General features: G+C 41.7%; 1 protein-coding gene across 1 annotated transcript; it reads left to right on the forward strand.

The window, feature by feature from the left end:
* The first annotated feature begins 5356 nt into the window (after positions 1-5356).
* Positions 5357-20933, forward strand: oprl1 (opiate receptor-like 1). Its single transcript, XM_037541026.1, has 2 exons — positions 5357-5720; positions 19037-20933. Exons 1-2 carry the CDS (start codon positions 5378-5380, stop codon positions 19558-19560), a joined length of 867 nt encoding a protein of 288 aa, XP_037396923.1. The 5' UTR covers positions 5357-5377; the 3' UTR covers positions 19561-20933.
* The last annotated feature ends 1174 nt before the right edge of the window (positions 20934-22107 follow it).

A 22107-nucleotide genomic window follows, 5' to 3' on the forward strand; every position in this document is an offset into this window, starting at 1 on the left:
CGTCTCCTCTTCAGAGCGACCAAATCGGCGGTCGGTCAAATGCGATCTCAACCGTGTCCGTTTTCGGTTTGTGTAAAATAAGAAGTAAAAGCCGCTCAAACAGCTTGAGCGTCTCCTACAGCTGTCAAAGTCGTTGCTTAGCAACGGTGTCTTAGCAGTGGTAGCGTTTATGGAAAAACCTGTGATGTTATGGCAAAATAACGGCATGTTTAGCACACCTCCCAACCAATCAGCTTGCTTGGCTGGAAACTAACTGTGGTATAAACAGTAACAAAGCAGCAATTCCATACGTTAACACATTTCACTAGGGCAGACATGGACATGCATATGTTCCCACTATTCTTGGGTAATATCTTCATTATCTCTATGATGCAACTAACCTTGGCTTAGGTTTTTTGTTGACATGTAATGCTTGTAAATGGAATGCTAGCTTTATCAAGGCCTGTAGCAACCAGTGACTCATGACACCCTGTACACACTCCTTTTCTACTTTACTCCCTCATTCAGCCTCATCTTATTGCATAATGGTCATGGAGGAGGAGGAGGATGATTAGCTATTACTAATGATGTTCTCTAAGAAGCCCCCACACACCCAAAAGCAGAGCGAGGGAGGGAAAACTGGGGTTTAAGAAGGAAAAAGGGGGGGGGGGGGACTGAGAGACTGAACATGCGGATGTCAGGAAAAAGGCCCTCATTATGCTAAATATATTCCTCCTCTTTCATCTGCAGTGGAAGAGAACTCTCCCAAAACACACAAAACTCACTTGGGCAGATGCTGATCCAGGAAATGAGATGGAAATCAGAGCGGTCTATCCCAGCAACTGCTTCATCAAGTAGAGTTGGCTTGTTAAATGTCAATTAATTGTAATGAAATAACACGTTATCCCAGCAATCTTTTCCAATTACTTCATCGTGGAATGCGATGACTAATAATCATTACTTTGAATTCAGAATGGTTAAAAAACAAGGCTACGTGTCAACAAGTGCCTGTATTATCTAAGCTGAGCAGCCACTGTGGAGAGTTTGAGATGCTGCAGTTGAAACTTTTGAGAGCTCTTAAACTTGCTGTGTGTGTGTGTGTGTGTGTGTGTGTGTGTGTGTGTGTGTGTGTGTTTGGGAGGGGGGGGGGGGGTGTATTTCCATTGGTTCTACCAAAGCTTAGCAGAAAATGATACCATTAAAGGGCCTTTAAATGCCTTGCCCATCGTGTGTGTGTGTGTGTGTGTGTGTGTGTGTGTGTGTGTGTGTGTGTGTTTGTTTGGGAGGGGGGGGGGGGCGTGTATTTCCATTGGTTCTACCAAAGCTTAGCAGAAAATGATACCATTTAAGGGCCTTTAAATGCCTTGCCCATCGTGTGTGTGTGTGTGTGTGTGTGTGTGTTTGTAATACCTGAATACCTACCTGTAATACTCGCCTGTTGTCTGTTCCCTAGCAGAGGCAGCAAAAGGGAGGCAGAGCAGATGGAGCTCGCTCATGATTGTGCCAGAGGCCCCACGGTTAGAGTCTTCAACCTAGGTCCCAGAAAAGCGAGTAAGACAGGTTAACAAATGTGCGCACTGTAATGAAACATCTTTTACTGGTAATAGAACGCATTAAGGCCTTATGAGATTGATTTTTGAGAGGTTAGCGAGGGAAAACGAGCTCAGTAGTACCTCAAGCTGAGGAGCAGCTGAGGGGAGTGTGAGCAGAGTTAGAAGGGTAGTTCTATGGCCTTGTGGCCTAGGACTAATTATACTTACCCGTGCTGCCAGTGAGTCAGGTTAATGTTTTAGCTACTGTTTGTTTTGGTTTGTCAAGTTTTTCTTTCGTATTTGCACGTTTGTAAATCATTCGCTGCTTGGAAAGAACGACCATCTTCAACCTGCAACCTCATAGCCTATCCGGTGACTTCGTGCTTCCTCATGGGGTTCGGCGAAGCATCGTCATATATATATTTTAAATATTTTTTCATATTTTAAATTATTCTTTGATTTTAATTATTTTATTTACCTAAATTTCAGTTGGACAACGAAATGATACAATCGTGCTAATAATCACTAAAATGTATGAAATATTTACTTCATATCGCTGCATTTGGGAAGTTTGCTTATTTAATGTGAGTCTGATGGTCTGCACAAACATGTCTGGAAGCCAGTGGAAGCACAGCCTATTAAACCCTCCTGCAGCAGGCCTTCACTTAGAGTTAATGGCAGACTCAAACACACGCTGTTCTAGTAGAGTGAAGATCACTGGAGAAATGGCTTTTAAAACCTCATTCCGGGTCCCACTCAACCCTTTTTATGGTCCTCTTCCATTGCTGTCTGTAAAACATTTTGAATAAATTGCAAGTATAGAGTTTTGGGTTTGGTGACTTATTTGCCAAGTTAACTGACCACAGTAAAGTATTTAGAAGCTTTTGCGAGTGCGTAACTCTGCTGGGCTGCTTGTCAAACTTTATTACAGAGGTTTATTTAAAAAATAAATGTCACTGCTGCAGATAAATGTATCTAATATGCCAGTGTGTCTTCATTGCTTTTAAAGACGCCTTTCGTACATTTTCATCTTTACAATAAGGTGCACTATTTTGCAACCTCTGGTTATGCCTTAGAATTTGGACCGGTCCCCTTTTCTTATTTTTATCCCTACCCCTTGTTTTTGATTGTCACCTTGCCCCTTGGAATGGAGTTACAGGGTTGTAGTTGAAATCTTCCCCTCAAATAAAAAGCGCTAGTAGCTTTAATGAAGTGATGCTCTGCTCTGTAGGCAACCCTGCCAGGCTGAAGTGACGGCAGAGGAGGGGAAAGATCAGCTCCTCACCTCTGGGCAATTATTTATAACCACCCACCCCTAATTCTTCAGTGATATAAAGCTGAAGTCAGATATTCGCCAAATTAATGTTCAAATTTTCCGATCCACCTCAAATGGAGTAGTAGGTATGTTCTGGTGCATCAGGCATCAGAACTGTTGGACTTTTTAAGGTGGAATGGGAAATTTGACAAGCTAGCTACCGAGACATTTGCATACTATTATCGATTTTTATTCTTGTTATGAAGAAAAGCACCAAAATGCATTTTAAACAACCTTAAAATAAGATACAATAGTAATTTTTAATTTAAAAATTTGCACAGCCAACTTACTGGTTTGTCTTTTTTCCTCATTGGAGTGAGCCTCTGACAAACCCCAGTTTGAGGGCACTATACCCCTCTGTTTCAACAACATTCAGGACCCCCTACCTCTAGGCATGAACACGCAAAACGGAGGGGTAAGGGCTGTGTTGGGGGATTATGGGGTAAAATCGGATTTTTAACTTGGGGCTTTTTGTTGCTGTGCCTTTTAGGATTGATATATGTAAATGACATGCTCTCAAACACTCCCTAGTTTCAGTAAGGTGGGTGGGGCTAATCTGATGTAATAAACTTTCACATACTCCATACTTTTATTCCAAAAAAGTAAGGAAACTTTTTTTGATGTAGGCCTTTAAGCGGATGGTTGGTGTAGTGTAGTGGGTGACGCCTCTGCCTTCTACGCTGTAGACTAGGGGTTCAATCCCCCGCCTGGGTCAGCACCCTACACTATACCAATGAGTCCTTGGGCAAGACTCCTAACACCACCTTCGCCTACCTGTGTAAAATGATCAAATTGTAAGTCGCGATTTATTTATTTATTTTCCCCCCTTTAAACCCTGGGCCACACACACACACGTGTGTGTGTGTGTGTGTGTGTGTGTGTGTGTGTGTGTGTGTGTGTGTGTATCATTATTAATATTCTGTAAGTTTTGTTTATTCAAGTATTAACACTTTTCTCAGCAAATAAACACAAACTACACAGATTTTGAAAATGTGTCTTGGGTGCCTAAGACTTTCGCACAGTACTGTACATAAATCAGTATTACAGTAACAACCGGCCTGTTTAATTTAAGGATTAAAAGGTTTTCATTTCAAATCAATTATCTGTTTTTGATACTTAAACCCACCACAAACATCATGGATGAACTTCAATGGGTGGAAGTAGTAAGTACATAAAGTGTAGGCTGCAGGCCCTTCAGTGTCAGAATTCACTGGGACTCATGGTGTTTTTGCTTTCCTGAGGTTTGAGTTTGTGCCTATTTGCATGCAGGAGCAGGCGGTAAAGTCAATATGGGGGACTTTGTCTGCAGCACTCTCTCTTAAACCAGCTGTTTGTGCACAAACATTCTTCATTCGCAAATGTGAGCATTCATATTCACAGCAGGGTACAAACATTTGGTTTTTTCCATAAAAGCAGCACAAAATAACTAACAGAAATATTGAAAAGCAAATTGCCCTCAACTGCACGTGCTGGTTTTAATGTCGTTGCGGAGACGTGGGGAAGCAGGCGCTTGCCCGCATGTTTAATCAGATGAGTGCTGCTGCGCTTTCAGGAAAGGCCTTTCGAACCTTTTTGTTTTTGAGGCAGCATTATAATATACATAAGCCAGGAAGTTGGTCTCAATATGTTCGAGAAGTGTCTTTAATATGGAAATTCACTTTGCCTGGTTGTTGAATATGCGCCTGGACACTTACTGGCCACTTTATCAGAAACGTGTGGAGTGCCGCTGGTGACCTCCTGTATAAATAAAGATTATGCGTGGCCATGCCTTATTAATGTGTGGGAACAAGATCCTAAGACATGGCCACGCATAATTTTTATTTATACAGGATGTCACCAGCAGGGCTCCATAGAAACACCTACCTTGCAGTTGTCGTGTTTTTTTTTTTTTTGTTGTTTTTTTTTTTCCATGCACATTTTGTGCTAGTCTTCTTCCGGCTATTCTTTAGTGGACAGGACGCTGCTGTTTGAGTATCTTTTGGTTGGTGGACGTTTTAGTCCAGCAATGATGCTGAGCAGCACAGCACCTTTTTCTTCCCAAAGAATATAATATTTCCACCTACTTAGTTGGTGATGAACAATGTCTCGTATTAAACAGTGTTTATCGCATCAGTACTGTAATAATTAAATAAGTTGACATTCCAGAACAAAATGCCACTCAACATTCATTTTCACTGCCTCTATTTTTGCATTTACTTGCATGCAGCTGCTCAGCCATGGAAACCCATGCCATGAATCTCCTGGTGGAGTTTTTGTGCTGATCTTAAAAGCTGAGGAGGTTTGGAACTCTGACTCGATAACTGCAAAGCATTAATGTTGTTGTAAACCTGCTACCCAGGTATTGGTATATTTATACAGCTGGGAGGCATCTAAAGGTTGACACCTATGATTTATTTAAAATATATATATATATATATATATATATTTTTTTTTTTTTATCCACCCCAATCAATTCATTTCTTTATATCCCATACCAGTCAAAGAACGCTTGACTGTGCTTTTGAATAAATGAGATTCGTTTTCACTTCATGTCTTTCTCAGGTACACCAAGATGAAGACGGCCACCAACATCTATATCTTTAACTTGGCTCTGGCTGATGCTCTGGTGCTGGCAACTCTTCCTTTCCAGGGTACGGATGTGTTTCTTGGTTTCTGGCCCTTCGGTAAAGCCCTGTGCAAGGCGGTGGTCTCCATCGACTACTACAACATGTTCACCAGCGTCTTCACGCTGACCGTCATGAGCATGGACCGCTACGTGGCCGTGTGCCACCCTGTCAAAGCCCTGGACATGAGGACTCCCCACAAGGCCAAGGTGGTCAACATCTGTGTGTGGGTGCTGGCCTCAGCCATAGGGGTTCCAGCTATGGTGCTTGGAGATGTTGAAGATGACCACGGTAAGTGTGGCCATATGTTTTTGTCTGGTCTGTTTTTTAAAGAGCTTTTGAAATGCAAAAGAGCGGTGTTTTGCAGAGGCGATGAGGACGACAGCAGCAGCTGACAGAACAGTCTCCAACAGTTATAATTAATGCAGTGCTGGTGCTAAATAGGAGCAGTCAGCTTTACAAGGCTGAACAGTAACAAAGAGTAACACCTGGAGCCTACAGCAGAACAATATCACTGTGTGTGTGTGTGTGTGTGTGTCTGTCTGTCTGTCTGTCTGTGTATTTAGAACAAGTTTTGTGTTTGTGCATTTGTTTTTGTACATTTTCAAGACTAACCCATCCTCAGTATACAGTAAAAGCTGGGGTAACTTAATTTGGATCAATAAAAATGCTTTTTACAAACCTCAACACAGTTGCAACACTGGCTATGTTTACATGCAAAGGTTTTTGCCAATCTGATTGAATACAACCGGATTATAGATTAAGACTGGGGTGTTTGTGCTCACTCTATTCAACAATCTGATGAATCTTTGTTCACCTGCTCACTACAAGTAATCTGATCCAAAACACGCATGTGTGGAAAACCGCTGGGAGTAAACGTTTCCATAACAACAGCAAACGTGAGGTCCAATCAGAGTGAGAGGTTTTCAGTTGGTGCGCTTGTTTTGTAAATGCTTAAAAATGTCAGACTCAGAAAAATGTACCTCACATCTTATTAAAGAGGGCCGAGAGTAAGACGTTTTGTTCTAGGACGCATAAGCTGGATGCCCGTCCCACCGCCCTTCGTCTCCGCTGCAAACCGGTTTCTGCTCCTGCCACGTTGAACATTATGAACTTTTGTTATGACATGACGACGAACATGAGCAGAACAAACTTTCCGATAGGAAATGTAATCAGATACAGGCATTTACATGGTTATTATTCTTCTATTTATGGGATTATTTGCAGGATTACCCATCTTGTTCAATCGGACAGAAATTGTATTCTGAATAGCCTCAATCGGACTAGACTATTCCGTGTGTGTGTGTATATTCTATTCTGATTTAGCTATTAGTTGGATTATTAACAGATTTTTAGGCTCCAAATAAACTGAAGTGATGTGTAAATCCAGTTCCAATCAGCTGGATTTAAATGAAAATATTATAAACAATAAAGCTGATGCAGTAAAACACTTTTGTAAACATGCTCCTTTTTAAATTGATGTCTGCAACATGTTCCAAAAAAGTTGGGATATTAACAATTTAAATGTTCAAACATGTAAATGGAGCATCCTGGAAAGGCCAAGTGCTTTATGAGCAAGGACGGGTTAAGGCTTGTCATTTTGCAACATATGTCAGCAAATAATCCAAAATTTTAAGATCAACGTTCTGTAGTGGTTGAAAGAATTTGAGGTGTTTACCACTACTGTGAAGGAGGGTGACACAACTATTTACAGTTTGGCTACGCAATACAAACAAGCCAACTCCAGCCTTGCTAGGGCCTCTTCCAGAACTCCTTGGGCTCTCTCCCAGTTCCTCCTGTGTGGAAGCACATGCCCCCAAAAATACCACTCTACACAAACCCTGATCACATTCTCCAAACATGCCACTCTACCCTTCACTAACATGTTCTCACCCCCGAGGACCACAAAGTCACCAAACCAAACAAAAGGTGGCCCTGTCCTCCTGTGGCGTGCTGGACAAAGTGCTGAAGCAGGATGTACAACTGCTGCAGTGAGCTTTCTTTACCCACTCACTGGTCAAATCAATTCACAGCCTAGCTCCATGTCCTCCCCTTAACACAGCAGAGCCTCTCGCAGCTCGCAACGTCAGGTCTCATGCCCCCCAGCGCTGACAGCAGCAGCATCAGTGGTCTTTATGGCCACCCTGCACTTTCTTTTGTCCTCTGCGTCATCTGCTGGTGGTGTTGCTTGCATGTGTTGCCATCTTCTCCTCCATCCACACCCAAGCCAGCCTCTGACGAGGCAAGTATGAGAAACAGCCTTTGCGCATCTACCCCAGATGGGGGGGAAAAAAACAGTGGAACAACCACACCACTTTGCTCCTAGCTCTCTCCCAGGTTATCCCATGTGGAAGCATTTGCACCCAAGAATAGCAGCTCCCAAAAACACTCTTCACAACAAGAGTACCCTGAAGAATAAACTCCAAACATGTACCCCAAACATGCTACAGTATCCTTTGAATGCAGAGACTGGACATGCTTTAGAAATCATGATTTTCATGTGTTCATCATTTTGAGGTCCAGTGAGAGCAGCAGTGGCTGCATGTTCCAACTGTGTACATAATATATTTGAATTCAGAACCATCAGCGTTTGCACACTGTGGAATTAGACCTCCCCATTTAAACAGTCGTGCAGTGAATATACATACATGCACACTAGTAAACACACACACTAGGGGGCAGTGAGCACACTTGCCCAGAGCGGTGGGCAGCCCTATCCACGGCGCCTGTGGAGCAATTGGGGGTTAGGTGCCTTGTTCAAGGGCACTTCAGTCATGTACTGTCAGCCAAGGGATCAAACCGGCGACCTTCCGGTCACAGGGCTGGCTCCCTAACCTCCCTAACGAGGGGGGAGTTTGGTTCCATTGACTTACATTAAACATAGAATATGATTTTTCATTCTCCTGTAAAGTTACCATTTTGGAGATTTTGCTCCGACAGCAGTGATTGTCACTTCTCACTGTCATACCATTTACATTATAGTCATTTTGCTTGCTGGAGAACTGCAATTTTCCACGTTTTGTGTTTTGTTTCATTAGTTTGTTCATTGTTCTCCTGTGAGCACTGTCCAGAATTAACTTCTGATTTTGCTGGCATAAGTGGTGTCTTCTGCCTGGTTTAAAAAAGGGGCAGTCATGGGCTGGAGGTTAAGGATCTGGCCCTGTGACCGGAAGGTCGCCGGTTCAATCCCCAGCGCCGACAGTCCATGACTGAGGTGTCCTTGAGCGAGACACCTAACCCCCAATTGCTCCCCGGGTGCTGTGGATAGGGCTGCCCACTGCTCCGGGCAAGTGTGCTCACTGCCCCCTAGTGTGTATGTGGTGTTTCACTTGCATGGATGGGTTAAATGCAGAGATGGAATTTCCCTGGTTGTGGGATCAAAACAGTATCACTTAAACTTAAACTTTAATCAAGAGAGACATCAGTGGAACTTGCCATTTAAGATTGTGAGGATCACTGTCAGTCATGGCAGCATACACCAGCTGGCCTTCAGGGTGGAACAATGGGTGGTTCGAAGGGTCAAACCAGGCAAGAAAAAGTTGTCAGTGTAATAAAGGTTTCCAAAACACATTATTAAGGAATTCAGATTTTTTTTTTTCATGATGTACATTGTTGGGAGTGGGCTTCACATGTACAAGAAATATCAATACTATAAATGTTACATGATCAGTAATACTACCTTACTTGTAGAAATAACGTTTTCCTTTTTCATTGGTATCTCTGCCACAGAAAGCCTGGTGGGGCACAAACTGTGTGGGCAGCAACGACTCATTGTTGAAGCTAACACACAAACCAGATCCGAACACGGACACCGTCAATCAATGAAATCACAACTTGATAAATGAATGTGGTGCAGGAGTTGGTGGAAGTGGAGACAGGAACGAGTGACATTGTAACGATATTAGATCTCTCAAATCCTTGGTATACAGCATCGCATTACAAATCCAAAGTTATCAAGCAGTAACGATCATTGTGAGCTGCAAATACATGTTCAAAGCAACGTATCAGAACAAGGATAACGCACCTTTTTAATAATGCAGGATGACTCCCCCATGATGGTCACTGCTCGAAAAGAAAAGATGCATGACGATCTTTCATCTGAGCAAACTTGTCAAACTTTTCCAAGTGATAGCTTAGTGAGGGCAGGCAAGGAAAGCAGAAGAGCGGTTTTAGCTGTACTCACAGTTAGCCATGTTTTTCTGTTGAACTTCTCTGGACTGAAGGAGCAAGTTTAGTCCTTTCCAGACTGAATGGTGTTGAAATCCTCTGGCTGGTGTGTCTCAAACGTTGAATCTCTGGTTCCAGCCATTAGAGCAGAAATTAGAAATTAGATTAGAGAGATTTTTTTTTAATTTTTTTTTTATTATTATTATTGGCTGCTCTCAGCATGAGGCCAGCGTGATCGGGCCCCACAGCTGCTATATTGAAAGCATGTTGAACAGGCCCAGAGTGGTTTTAACTGCTTACTTGTTTAGACGAGCACTGATGAGCCCCACGCTCACCAAACGAAGCCTGCTAGGAGAAATAGGTAGCCCACTGACATTTACACAACAGGTACAGGAATATATATGGAATGTCTGGACAGCCCTACCACTGACATATATGTGTAAAAAAAAAAAGTCCAACAATGTTAGTTGCGAAGAAAAATGTTGGTTCTTATGCTGAATTATTGATGGCTCCACAGCAACATCTGGTCACATCAGCCCCTAACATCACTACCTATTATACATCATTAAGTCCAAAACTGTTACAAATGGATATAAAGCATTTTGGAATGAAACTCATATTCCCACTACGTTAAAGAAACTAACATTTCCAGAAAATGCCATATTTAGGTTCTCTGTAGAGGATGTGTTCACTTATTTTCACTTAGAAAATCAACAAAACATGTCACTTGACCAGGGTTACTCTAGACATTTACAAGCGCCTGTACGTATGCAGGCAAAACTGTGTGTAAATCTATGCTTGTGCACATTTGTGTGTACTATGAATTTTCTACGCTTTTTAGGCTTTTCATGGTGGCTTTTAATAACGATGCACTCATTAAGTGCACCTGATCTGATGTCGGAGTGCTTGGGAGAGCAGAACAGTGAGCCAGCAAAGCAATCTGCTCTTTGTGACAATTCATTCTCAATTAGAAGTGTTCTAATTAAACCAGAGCTGCTCTTTCTAAAGACACAGTGCGAGTTATTTATGGGGGTAATTGGCTTAGAAAAGGTTGGATATGCTGTGCTTAATGCCATGCTATGCTGCAAACATCTGTCTTTTTGTTGGCAAAAGAAAATGTGTGTGTGTGTGTGTGTGTGTGTGTGTGTGTGTGTGTGTGTGTGGTGTATGCGTGTCCAACCGAGCTTTAACTCTCTGCTCCTGGACTCTATGACGGTCTCTCTGACACTTTGTCCGCCAGGGCGATTAATCATTCATGAGCCTAATAGATTTTGGTGAATAATGAATGGACGCTTTCAGCAGTACAGTCTAAAAGGCTCTCTCCTCTGCATACAGTTGCTACTTCACTGATACTTTTCTAAAGGATTCTCATGCAGCTACAGCTTTGAACACCTCTAAGGTGCATTTTTTTTTCAGAATTTGTCCATTTTGCCCCTGAAACCACCACAAAAAGCTTAGTGCTTCTTAGTGTATTTGTTGGGATCAAGACGTTATGTGGTGGCATCCCTGAAGCCATTTATGGCACCATGTGGTCTTTATCTCCTGCACATACAAATTGAGCTTTCTTGCTGAAATCCCTTATCACTGTGTCCAACATTGTGTGTTGTGATTTAAGTTATATGGTGGAGCCCCCTAGGACATATATGGCTCAGTGTGGCTTCTCTCTACCTCATACAGGCCTGCCAGGATGCTGAGCTTTCTCTCGCAGAGCTCCCTTGAGCAGAGATTTCTTTATTCATCATTTCATGTGCGTTCTGCTCAACTGCTGTTGACAATGAAGCATGAGCGAGGGAGAGATAAAGACAAGGTGAGAGAGAGAGAGAGAGAGAGACTCGGAATCAGAGAGATGTGAAGGGTTGGAGAGAAGCCTTTTATAAACAGATGCTCATGTCCTGTGTGTGTGAAATAGATGTTTAACCTCTTTTACGGAAGCTGCTCCGGATTTAAATGCATGCCAACAAAACAGCCGAAAGTTAATTGGCTGTGCTGACAAGACTGACAACAACTCATTATGCTGCCAATATTGTTTTGTCACTAGACCTAGAAAATAAACACTTCCTGCACAACTAATTGCAAGTGAGATTGATAGCAATAGGTTGTTTATTAGCACGTGTGCTCATCTACACTTTCTAGAATTTTCATATCATGGAAATTTACAGAATTTGGTGAAACTATTACCGAACTTTTCAATTTCAGACTTCGTGAAATATAAAGATTATGTATAGTACTGAGCAAAAGTCAGACTACCCTTTTATTATTTACACAGCCATGTTTCTAGGGAGATCAGATATAACAAAATCCGCTTACATAATGCAGGGGAGTGTCCAAAACTGGAGCTAAAACGATTAATAAGCCATTAGCCCACTGTTCGGCCCAAAGTTTTATTACACACTTCAGTACCCTAAGAAATAAAAAGCTCCATTACTTTGCAGTCTCTGCAGTTACTGACCAATATACATTTTGTAGACCAGTGGTTGGGTAGTGTAGTGGGTAACACCTCTGCCTTCTGCGCTCTAGACTGGGGTTCAATCCTCTGCCTGGAAAGCACCCTACACTATACCAATACGAGTCCTTGGGCAAGACTCCTAACGCCACCTTCGCCCGCCTGTGTAAATTGATCACGTTGTAAGTCACTCTGGATAAGAGCGTTTGCCAAATGCTGTATGTGGAGATGTTCTTTTGTAGTACAACAAACTACATCTATACAAATACTTCTAAATAAAGTGAGACATATGGGTGAAATGCTTAGATTAATCATTTTACACTTTATAAGGTCACGAAGATGAATTTTCCACCATTTTCATGGTGTTTTTTTCATTTGTGCACTGGGAGTAATTGAAGGCATGAAAAGGAACCTTAGTAACACTTTCTATGAATGTCACGTTTGGAAACGTCTATAAGCACATGGTATAATGCATTTTAAGTACTGTTCATAAATTATAAGAGCTCATAAGCTGTATTTGTCCGCTCTAAGTAAAGTGAAGCGTACTGGACTAAAGCCTCCTCCAGGGTTAAGAGTTGAAGTATTTACTGAAGGATTTACTGAAACACTAAAACATCCACAATAAAGCTCATTACAGGCTTCAAATGTCAGAGTTTAAATTAGAGCTGCCGTCAATGTTCACCACTGTTAATGTGCACCACCGTTAGCCTGGCACTGACTTAACACTGCATATCCTATAGAACAAAATCAGCATTACTGTAGTGTAGTATGACAGAGGGAACTGTTCTGGCACTGGACACTAGAACCAGTGAGGGAAATTGGAATGACGGCACTTTACTATCTAACCTCTCCAGGCCTTCACTCCAGTGACTTTACCCTCAATTAAATTATTGGAAATCTCAGGGTGTAAATAAACTTTGTATTTTACTTTACACTCTCCAGGCTGAGACTTTGGCACTGAAAGTATAACGTTATTAAAACTACTTATAATGCATTATATTCACAATGTATAATAAAATGGCTATAAAGTGTAATTTGGTGTAATTCATTTGTATAAATAGTTATAACCATGTTTATGATGCCTTATGAATGCAGTAGAACATGTTATAAATGTGTTTATAGATGCTTACAAAGGTGACGTTCATGGAAGGTGTTGCCGAAACATCTAATGCATCCTTGAAATCACTCAGAAGGCTGCGTTTCTAGGCTGTATGCAAAGGCTGCTTCACTTTGGAACGGCCTACTATGACGTAATGGTGAAAATGCAGCCTAGGCTTCAGAACGCAGCTTATGAGGTCTAAAAGAATGATCAAGAAGACCTTTTTGACAAGGGGGAATGGACGAAAAGAAGAGAACGATTGACTGACCAGGAGTCCAGACCTCAACCTCACTGAATTTGTATGGGAATGCAATCGACGTCGAAGACTGAACATTGTAGGTGTCGAAAAATATCCCTTCAAATGACTTTAAAAATGGACAGCGATGCTCTCAAAAAGAATGGAAGCTGTAATAAAGACAAAGAGCAGACACGGCAAATACTGGGCCATTTCTAATCGTTAGATTTAATTATTAAGGCCTCTGTGTAATTTTTTGTTTAATGGCTTTTTCTGTCTTTTTTTCTTTGACTCTGAAAATGAATAACTTGCACTGAATGGTTATTTTGGCTGGGAATCAAATGACGGGTGGTCTCTGTCTTTTGCACAGTACTGTGGCTTCAACTAAGCATAGCATTTAAGAATAGACAATACATTTAAGCTGACTGTCATCTTTATGTGCAGCTTGTCCAGCCCAGTGACAAAAGAACACATCTGTGAGCAGAGCCTGGATAGGTCAGTGTTAAAATTTGGCAAATGTGCTTTAAAATGGACAAACATTTGAGGTTTGATCTCAAGTTTCTTGAGTTAACTCCAGCAGCACTGCTCTGTCTGATCCACTCAGACCAGCGCAACGCACACCTCACACACTACCACCATGTCCGTGTGACTGCAGTGCTGAGAATGACCCACCACCCAAATAGAACCTGCTCTGTGAGGGTCCATGGGGGTCCTGACCACTGAAGAACAGGGTAACAGAGTATTAGAGAAACAGATGGACTACAGTCTGTAACTGTAGAACTACAAAGACCAGCTATACAGTAAGTGGAGCTGATAAGATGGACAATGAGCGTAGAAACAAGGAGGTGGTCATGATGTTATGCCTGGTCAGTCTACAACCCCACCACCCTGCCCACTGTCTGTTAGCATGATTTGGCTGAGAAGAGAGAGAGTTTTTTTTCTTTTTTAAATATTAATAAACCTTAATAAGAACTATGGCTGCACTTGTCAAGCACAAACAAAGAAAATGATAACAACTCATTTGTTCCTTTCTTTTAACCTGTTATTCTGCTTCTTCCCTTCAAGCTTGAGTTCTTATTCAGCAGTCAGTTTCAATTTGAACCAGTTCCAGAAGTGCATTCCTCTGATTTGTGGCAGATCTCAGTGCTATGAACTGTCAGGCGCACAGTGCCTTCATGCAAAACATCCATTAGCCTCCAGGTGCAATGATGTATGTACCCTGCTGCCAACTAATTCAGCTAATTTGATGCGAAATCATGACTAATCAACTGTTGGTACCCGTGTGTTCTTGGTGTGGCATTAAACCCAAATGAACAGTGTATCTCATTTAACAGTTAGATGGGTTTTGGGTCATTCTACAGATATGTCCATTTTTGAGTACCTAGCGTTTAATATATAGTTATGTTATAACTGAGGTTTGTGGGGGAGGAGCATGGCTGAAACCCCTCCTTCTTTCACTCCAAAGCCCTATAAATTCATATTCTCACCTTCAATTCATGTGACAGTGTGCGCAGTCCCCACCGCCACCCCATCTCCTCCCCATTCCTCAGTCCTGCATCAGTCCTACTACAGCTATGAGGAGGGATCTGGCCTTCTAGGTACAGGTAGAAGCTGCCTAGAACTCCAGCCCAAGTTCTCAGATTTCTTCCCCTCCCTCAATCAATTCTCCCTCATACTACCACCACATGTTGAAGGCATGGTCTGAACTCACAAACAGATATGACGCATATGTTAGGGCTACATTTTATTTATATTTTAAGTTATTATGAAGTTATTTGAACAGTTACACCTTATGGAGCCATCAGTGTAGCAATATTGGTTTTTAAATCAATTATATAAAATTCCAAGCACCTCAGAAGTGTTGGTCGTCAGTCATGTGTAAAGAGCCATATTTTGAGGGAGGGGAGGGGGGGGGGTGTTTTTCTGCATTTGTAACTGCAGTAATCTGTACATGACTATGAAATAATATATTAATGAAGTGACTAAGAAAACAAAAACCAAATAAATATTATAAAATATATAATGAAAGTTCCCCCAAGAGTCATATCACTGGTGTTACTACGTAAAAAAAATCTTATTTTGACTTAAGTCACACAACTGCCATCACTTGACTTCCTTTTACCTGTTTTCTGAGGATCTATGAAAAGCACACAATGAGTCTGTGTCTTTTCCATTATTAGATATTTTCTCATTTACGTAGCTCATGATTTCATATGAAGCTTTTAGCTGACGTCACTGGTGTGACTGACTTTAATCTTAGGTAATTGTGAACAAATAGAATACAAATGGATTAAATTGCATATTTTAATGGATTTTTTCCATGATTGACAACATGGTAGGAGCCGTTTAGTTAAATGCATCGTTCATTCTTATGTGTAACACCAATGACGATCAGTAACACCAGTGGCTCCTATGGATGGATGAAAAGTGGACATGGGGTTGGGGGGGGTGCAAATTTCTCATGCAAAGCTATTTTGATAGCCTCTAATCTTTACAACACAACTTTGTGAAGGAGGCCGTGTGATTTACTGTAGCTCATGACCGATTTTAAGCCTTGACACCACTTTAAAATGAGCAGTAAACATTTCTCGGTGAGCATTTGAGCGAAGCGGTGAGTTTGGTGCCGTATTCAGTTGCACATGTGTATGTGCAGGGTTCTAACACTAATGTAGTAATGTTTTGATATTAGTTTTAAAGTTTACTAACTTTTCCTGATTTTTAATGCGTTTCGGAACAACATGGCAGTAGGAATTTTGGGCCCCCTGAACACTGAATGCATGGGCCCCTCTGGCCTCCCCTCATTCGCCTTAGCAGAATCCGTCGCAGCATTAAAATCCATGCCAAAATTTTCTTCATAATCTTATTTTTTTTATTATGGTTCCAACTACTGCTCTCATGCTGACTTCTAACCTTCAGCAAGCTGTAAATATGAAGATAAGCAACATGATTGCATGTCAGTATACTGTACTCAAGCAGCTGAAACGTTGCATTTTGGCTGTCAAAGTAATAATCCAACTCTTGTTGAGTATTGATGTTAAGGGAACGCAAAGATTTGCAGTAGAATACGGTGTTTTGTTTAGACAGCTCTGTCATATCAGTTCCATTTGACTGCAGTTACTCCAGGTTTGTAGCATCAAGCTATTTTTGACTAGTAAAAGACAGATACATTATTCAGAACCTGCTAAAACTCCAACAAACCATCCAGTAGATCGCACAGTTCAGATGTGGAATAATGGAGATATTCTGGTTCTACTTTGTCCAGGCTCATATAATGGGAGGCTGCAAAACTGTCCTTGGCGTACGTGGTGGACACCAGACTGCTTTTTACTTCACTTTCAAGTCAAATCTATACACTTCAGTGGTCTAGAGGACATCTTAACACAGTAAGGGAGGGGGGGTTGTACTATTGATTTATAGGGAAAAACTCAGAAATGCTTAAAACTCTCCGGCAGGGTGTAGATATCGTTTTTATTTGACAAAGCAATTGCTGTGGCATAGGCATCCTTTCTATTTACAGCTCCAATATACACTCATCAAGCAATTCATTAGGAACACCCACTCATTCATGCAATTGTCTAATTAGCCAGTCGTGTGGCAGCAATGTAGTGTATACAATCGTGCAGATGAAGGTGATTTAAAACAGATGACCGTGGCATGATCGTTGGTGCCAAGCTGGTTTGGTTTTAGCTTTTCTATAGCTGCTCATCTCCTGGTATTTTTACGAATAACAGAGTACAGTTTACTCAGAATGATGCAATAGAGAGAAAAGCATCCAGTGAGCAGACGTTCTGCAGACAAACAGCTTGTTGATGATGAGGTCAACAGAGACTGGCCAGACCGGTTCAAGCTGACAGAAAGGCTACGGCTAACTCAGATAACCACTATGTACAATTGTGGTAAGCAAAAAAAGCATCTCGGAATTCTCAACATGTTGAACCTTGAGGCGGATGGGCTACAACAGCAGAAGACCATGTCGACTTCCACTTCTTGCAGCCAAGAACAGAACGCTGGGGCCGCCGTGGGCACAGGTTCACCAACACTGGATAGTTGAAAACTGGGAACATGTAGTCTGGTCTCCCCGATTTCTCCTGAGGCCAGACGTGGTAGGGTCAAAATTTGGCACCAACAGTGTGAATCCATGGACGTAACCTTCAGTGTGTCAACAGTCCAGGCTGGTGGAGGTGGTGTATAGGTGTGGGGAAGGCTTTCTTGGCACACTTTAGGACCGTTAATGCCAGTCAATTATTGCTTGAATGCTGTAGCCTATTTCAGTACTGTTGCTGACCACATGCATCCCTTCATGGTCACAATTTACCCATCTTCTAATGGCTACTTTCAGCACAACTGAGCAAAAGGTCTGTCAAGCTGGTTTCAAGAATGCGACAGTGAGTTCAGTGTTCTTTACCGACCTTTCTGGTCATCAGATCTTATTCCAATAGAACACCTGTTGGATGTGATGGAACGGATTTACAGCGTGAAGGTGCACCTGAAAACACAATCAATAAAGACGGGGGGAAAAAAATACAGAAAATTAGCTCCGTTTCCAAGGTAGCACAAAATAAATCTTACTAAAAAAAGGCTGATATGTTTGTAGTTGGTATGGGTGAAGTAAACAGATTTTCTTCATTTAAACTTCTCATGAGTGGAAATGACCTAGCTGTGAACCCATGCGTTTGCTGACCGAGTATGGATGACTTATTTATTTCTGTAGTGAATTACACAACCCTCAAGTCAAGTGTTTGCTCTCTCCTTTTCTTTTTCTGGCCGAGGTTGCGTCAAACTCTACTGAAGACTAAACATTGATTTGCTTCTTGTGGATTCAAGCTGGGAGCTCTGAATTTTTGAAACAAACTTGAAACCAGCAGGAGAACATGGTGTCCCAGTGCAATCAAACACAACCCACAGCATAAGTTTTGAATCTAAACTTGACTTTACCAGAGAAAAATTGAGTCCCTATAAGGCAGAGGTCACTAATAGGCGGACCGCACTCTGGGTCCAGATCCAGACACTGTCCTATGCGGACCTGGGCCTAAAACCAATAAACTATGGAGAATTATTTAATTTCGACAGGGTTCTCCTATTTTAATTGCTATAGCTTTTCTAGCCTTTATAGTACCACGGCCCGGGAAACTCACGGCCCAATCTCAGGTGTTGTACATATCACACGTGATGCTACTCAGCCAATTAGATCTGTGCATTACACTGAGCACTGAGCCTCAAGTGAGTGATGCCACACAGAGGAGAGACGAGGCGAGAAACAGCAGTCAGAGAAGAAAGTGAGTCAGAGGGAAGTTATTTCACATGGTGTTCTCTAAAAAGAGAAAACTGGCAATAAATGTTGTTGAAAATACGACTGAACTGGACTTTATTTGATTTGACACTCAGTTCTTGACTGGATAAGATGTTGGTATTCCTACTAGGCTGCTTCAGTTTACAGTATATAGCACTGAATCATGATTCCATGGTTCCAGACCTTTCCCCAAACAAAGTTTCTCCAACTGGTGCTTCTTGAATATTTATTAAATACTATAGATCTACACTCGGTTAGAGAGTAAAATGAATGAACTTGTTCAAACGACTCAGGTCCCTCTGGGTTGGGAAAGATGGCTAAGACTCAAAAGTAACGGTGCTTCTTTTTTTCTCTTTTTGTCTCTTCTACACAGGGATTGAGTGTATCCTGGTCCTGCCGGACCCTCGTAGCCAATGGGACCCCGTGTTTGGTACGTGTGTGTTCCTGCTGTCCTTCCTGATCCCGGTAGCCATCATCAGCATGTGCTACAGCCTGATGGTGAAGCGCCTGCGCAGTGTGCGCATCCTGTCCGGCTCCAAGGAGAAGGACCGCAACCTGCGGCGGATCACGCGCATGGTGCTGGTGGTGGTGGCTGTCTTCGTGGTGTGCTGGACGCCTATCCAGATCATGGCACTGGCCCAGTCGCTGGGCTTCAACTTGGCCAGCGTGCACACGGTGGTGCTCATGCACTTCTGCATCGCCCTGGGTTACGTCAACAGCAGCCTGAACCCGGTGCTCTACGCCTTCCTGGATGAGAACTTCAAGCGCTGCTTCCGCGAGTTCTGCCAGCCCTCGCCCTTCCGCCTGGACGCACAGCAGTCTGGCCGCATGCGCAGCATTGCCCGCGACGTCGCCTTCAACTGCAAGACCACGGACGGCATGAGTAACCCGGCATGACTAGGCGTGGAGCTGCCCCTGGTCAGCCCCGAGCCGCAGCCTAATCCAGGGACAGGGAACTCGAACTCTGAGCTCACTCAGATCACCACTCTCTAGCGCCACGGCCACCTCCGCCTAGTGAGCGGAGGAATGGGAGGGGCTAGGAGCGAGGGTGAGGTCAAATTTAAGGACACGCCCTCGTAGGGACAAAGGGGCTCACTTTTCAGTGTCTTACTTGTATTTTCGATGTCCATGTCCACATCTTTTCGGCGTCTTTTTTTGTTTTAGTTCCGTTGTCTGTTGTTAGCATTTCTATAATTGTCGCTGTCTTATAAAAATCTCAATTCTTTTTGCGAGATGCCCTTTACATTGCATGAAAATTGACACATGGACCAATAGAAAAGTCTAAAATTGTTCGGAATCGAATCTCGTTCAGTTACCGCACATTTAAGTTACCATTTTGGAGATGTAAGGTTTTGTTATAACAGCGACAAGATGCTTTTTTTTTATGTCCGTGGGTTCTTTGACAGCTTAGATCGGACTGCGTTGCCTTAAATATATAACACAAAGTCTGTTGAAGTTAAGCTCATGGTCTAGAGAAGTTAATCTTGACGTTTGACTCTAATTGTTTTGTATTAATACCTTCCATTGAACTATATCTTGTGAACATATAAGAAACAGAGAACAAAAGAGACTTAGCTGTTAAAGCTTGATTGTTATTTCATTTAAGGGAAAACATGCTATTTTTGTTGGTTGTCCTGTAAGAGAAGCAAAAATATTTTGTATTACATTGTATTATAGCAGTTTTATGCTGAAAAAACAAACGATTTGTATAGACAATGTGTTCGGTGTTGTATTAAAAGTAAACACGCATACTATGAAGTTAATGAAGCACGAGTCTTAATATCGTTCCCGTCATCGTTACGCCGATATTCCTGAACGTTTTCCGTGTACGCAGTACGTTGTTTCGCTACTGCGTGTTGATATTCTTTGGTGAGTCGAAAAAACAAGGTATAAACGTGATCAGTTTACATTACAGACCTCTGAATGTCAAATGACTTTTATAAAGGAAGCTACAACTAAAAAATGGAAAGATTCATCAAAAATCTGATCAAAAGCCAGACACTGTAAATACAAAGGCTTCTTGTATATTGTATTTGATGTTGTAATGATTTCTTCACTTGCTGCTTTGGATTGGTTATTTGTCTATTTATAGATTCGTTTATTTATATACTGATGAGGCTTGATGACGCGTAGACTGCAATGCTGAAACTGTCTAGTCGGTTATCGCTATGGGGTCTAGACAGCTGTACTGGAAATCTTATATTTTTTCTCTGCATATGAATTAAATGGCAATTATTAAATGGCACTCTGAAGGCTTGTATTGGATTCCATATCTGTGTGTTGTTTTCATTTATTTCTTTTTTTGATGAAGCATATTCATGCTTGAGGTGTCACTGCATGAACACCAGGAACCTCAGAAGGGGATGTTCTCTTTTTCGTTCGTCTCAGCAACATAAGATGGAAGCAGAGGAATCGGAGCAGTGCAGGTAGAGAAGGCTATGTGTGGGTGCACATTTGTATAAGCAAGACTTTCAAGAGGGTAAAAATGGGCAGGTCTGAATTCATCCATCATTGGTTTTGTTGCCGCTCTTTTGAGGACTGCATTTTACAGACACCTACTCTGATACAAAATCCCAGTGAATCTCTCGAGACCGAAGCATTCGGTGAGTCATTTTTGTGACGTTTAACACAGGCAAGTTGTTCAGAGGTGGATTTATGAAAGCTTTCTTAAGAAAAGACTTGCCAACGTCTATGTGTGTGCAATAAATATATATATATATATATATATATATATATATATATATATATATATATATATATATATATATATATATATATATATATATATATATATATATATATATATATATATATATATATATATATATATATATATATATATATATATCTCACACATCGTGTGTCGTGGGCTGGAGGTTAGGGATCTGGCCCTGTGACTGGAAGGTCGCCGGTTCAATCCCCAGGGCTGACAGTCCATGACTGAGGTGTCTTTGAGCAAGACACCTAACCCCCAACTGCTGCCCACCGCTCCAGGCAAGTGTGTGCTCACTGCCCCCTAGTGTGTAGTATCACTGTATATGCTTCATCATTATTATTCAAGCCAATGTTAGCACATATATATATATATATATGTGTGTGCTAACATTGCCTTGAATAATAATAATAATAATAATACATTTTATTTATATAGCACTCTTCATGTCGATGGCAGCTCAAAGTGCATTACAGACCGGTGATTAAAAAGTTATACAAGAAGGTATCAGTATTAATTTGACAGATCAAATTAAAAAGATAAACACCACGAGACGTAGAGTTTAGAAAATGATCCAGGCAGCCAGTGCAGCTCTTTTAAAGCAGGACTGATCTGATGTCTCTGTTTAGTTGGTGTTAGGATGCTGCTGCGTTTTGTACGAGCTGTAAGGGATGGATAGTTTTCTAAGGAAGTCCAGTCAGAAGACCATTACAGTGATCAACTCTGCTTGC

The sequence above is a fragment of the Pygocentrus nattereri genome, chromosome 9 (genome assembly GCF_015220715.1).
Source record: "Pygocentrus nattereri isolate fPygNat1 chromosome 9, fPygNat1.pri, whole genome shotgun sequence".
Classification (NCBI taxonomy): Eukaryota; Metazoa; Chordata; class Actinopteri; order Characiformes; family Serrasalmidae; genus Pygocentrus; species Pygocentrus nattereri.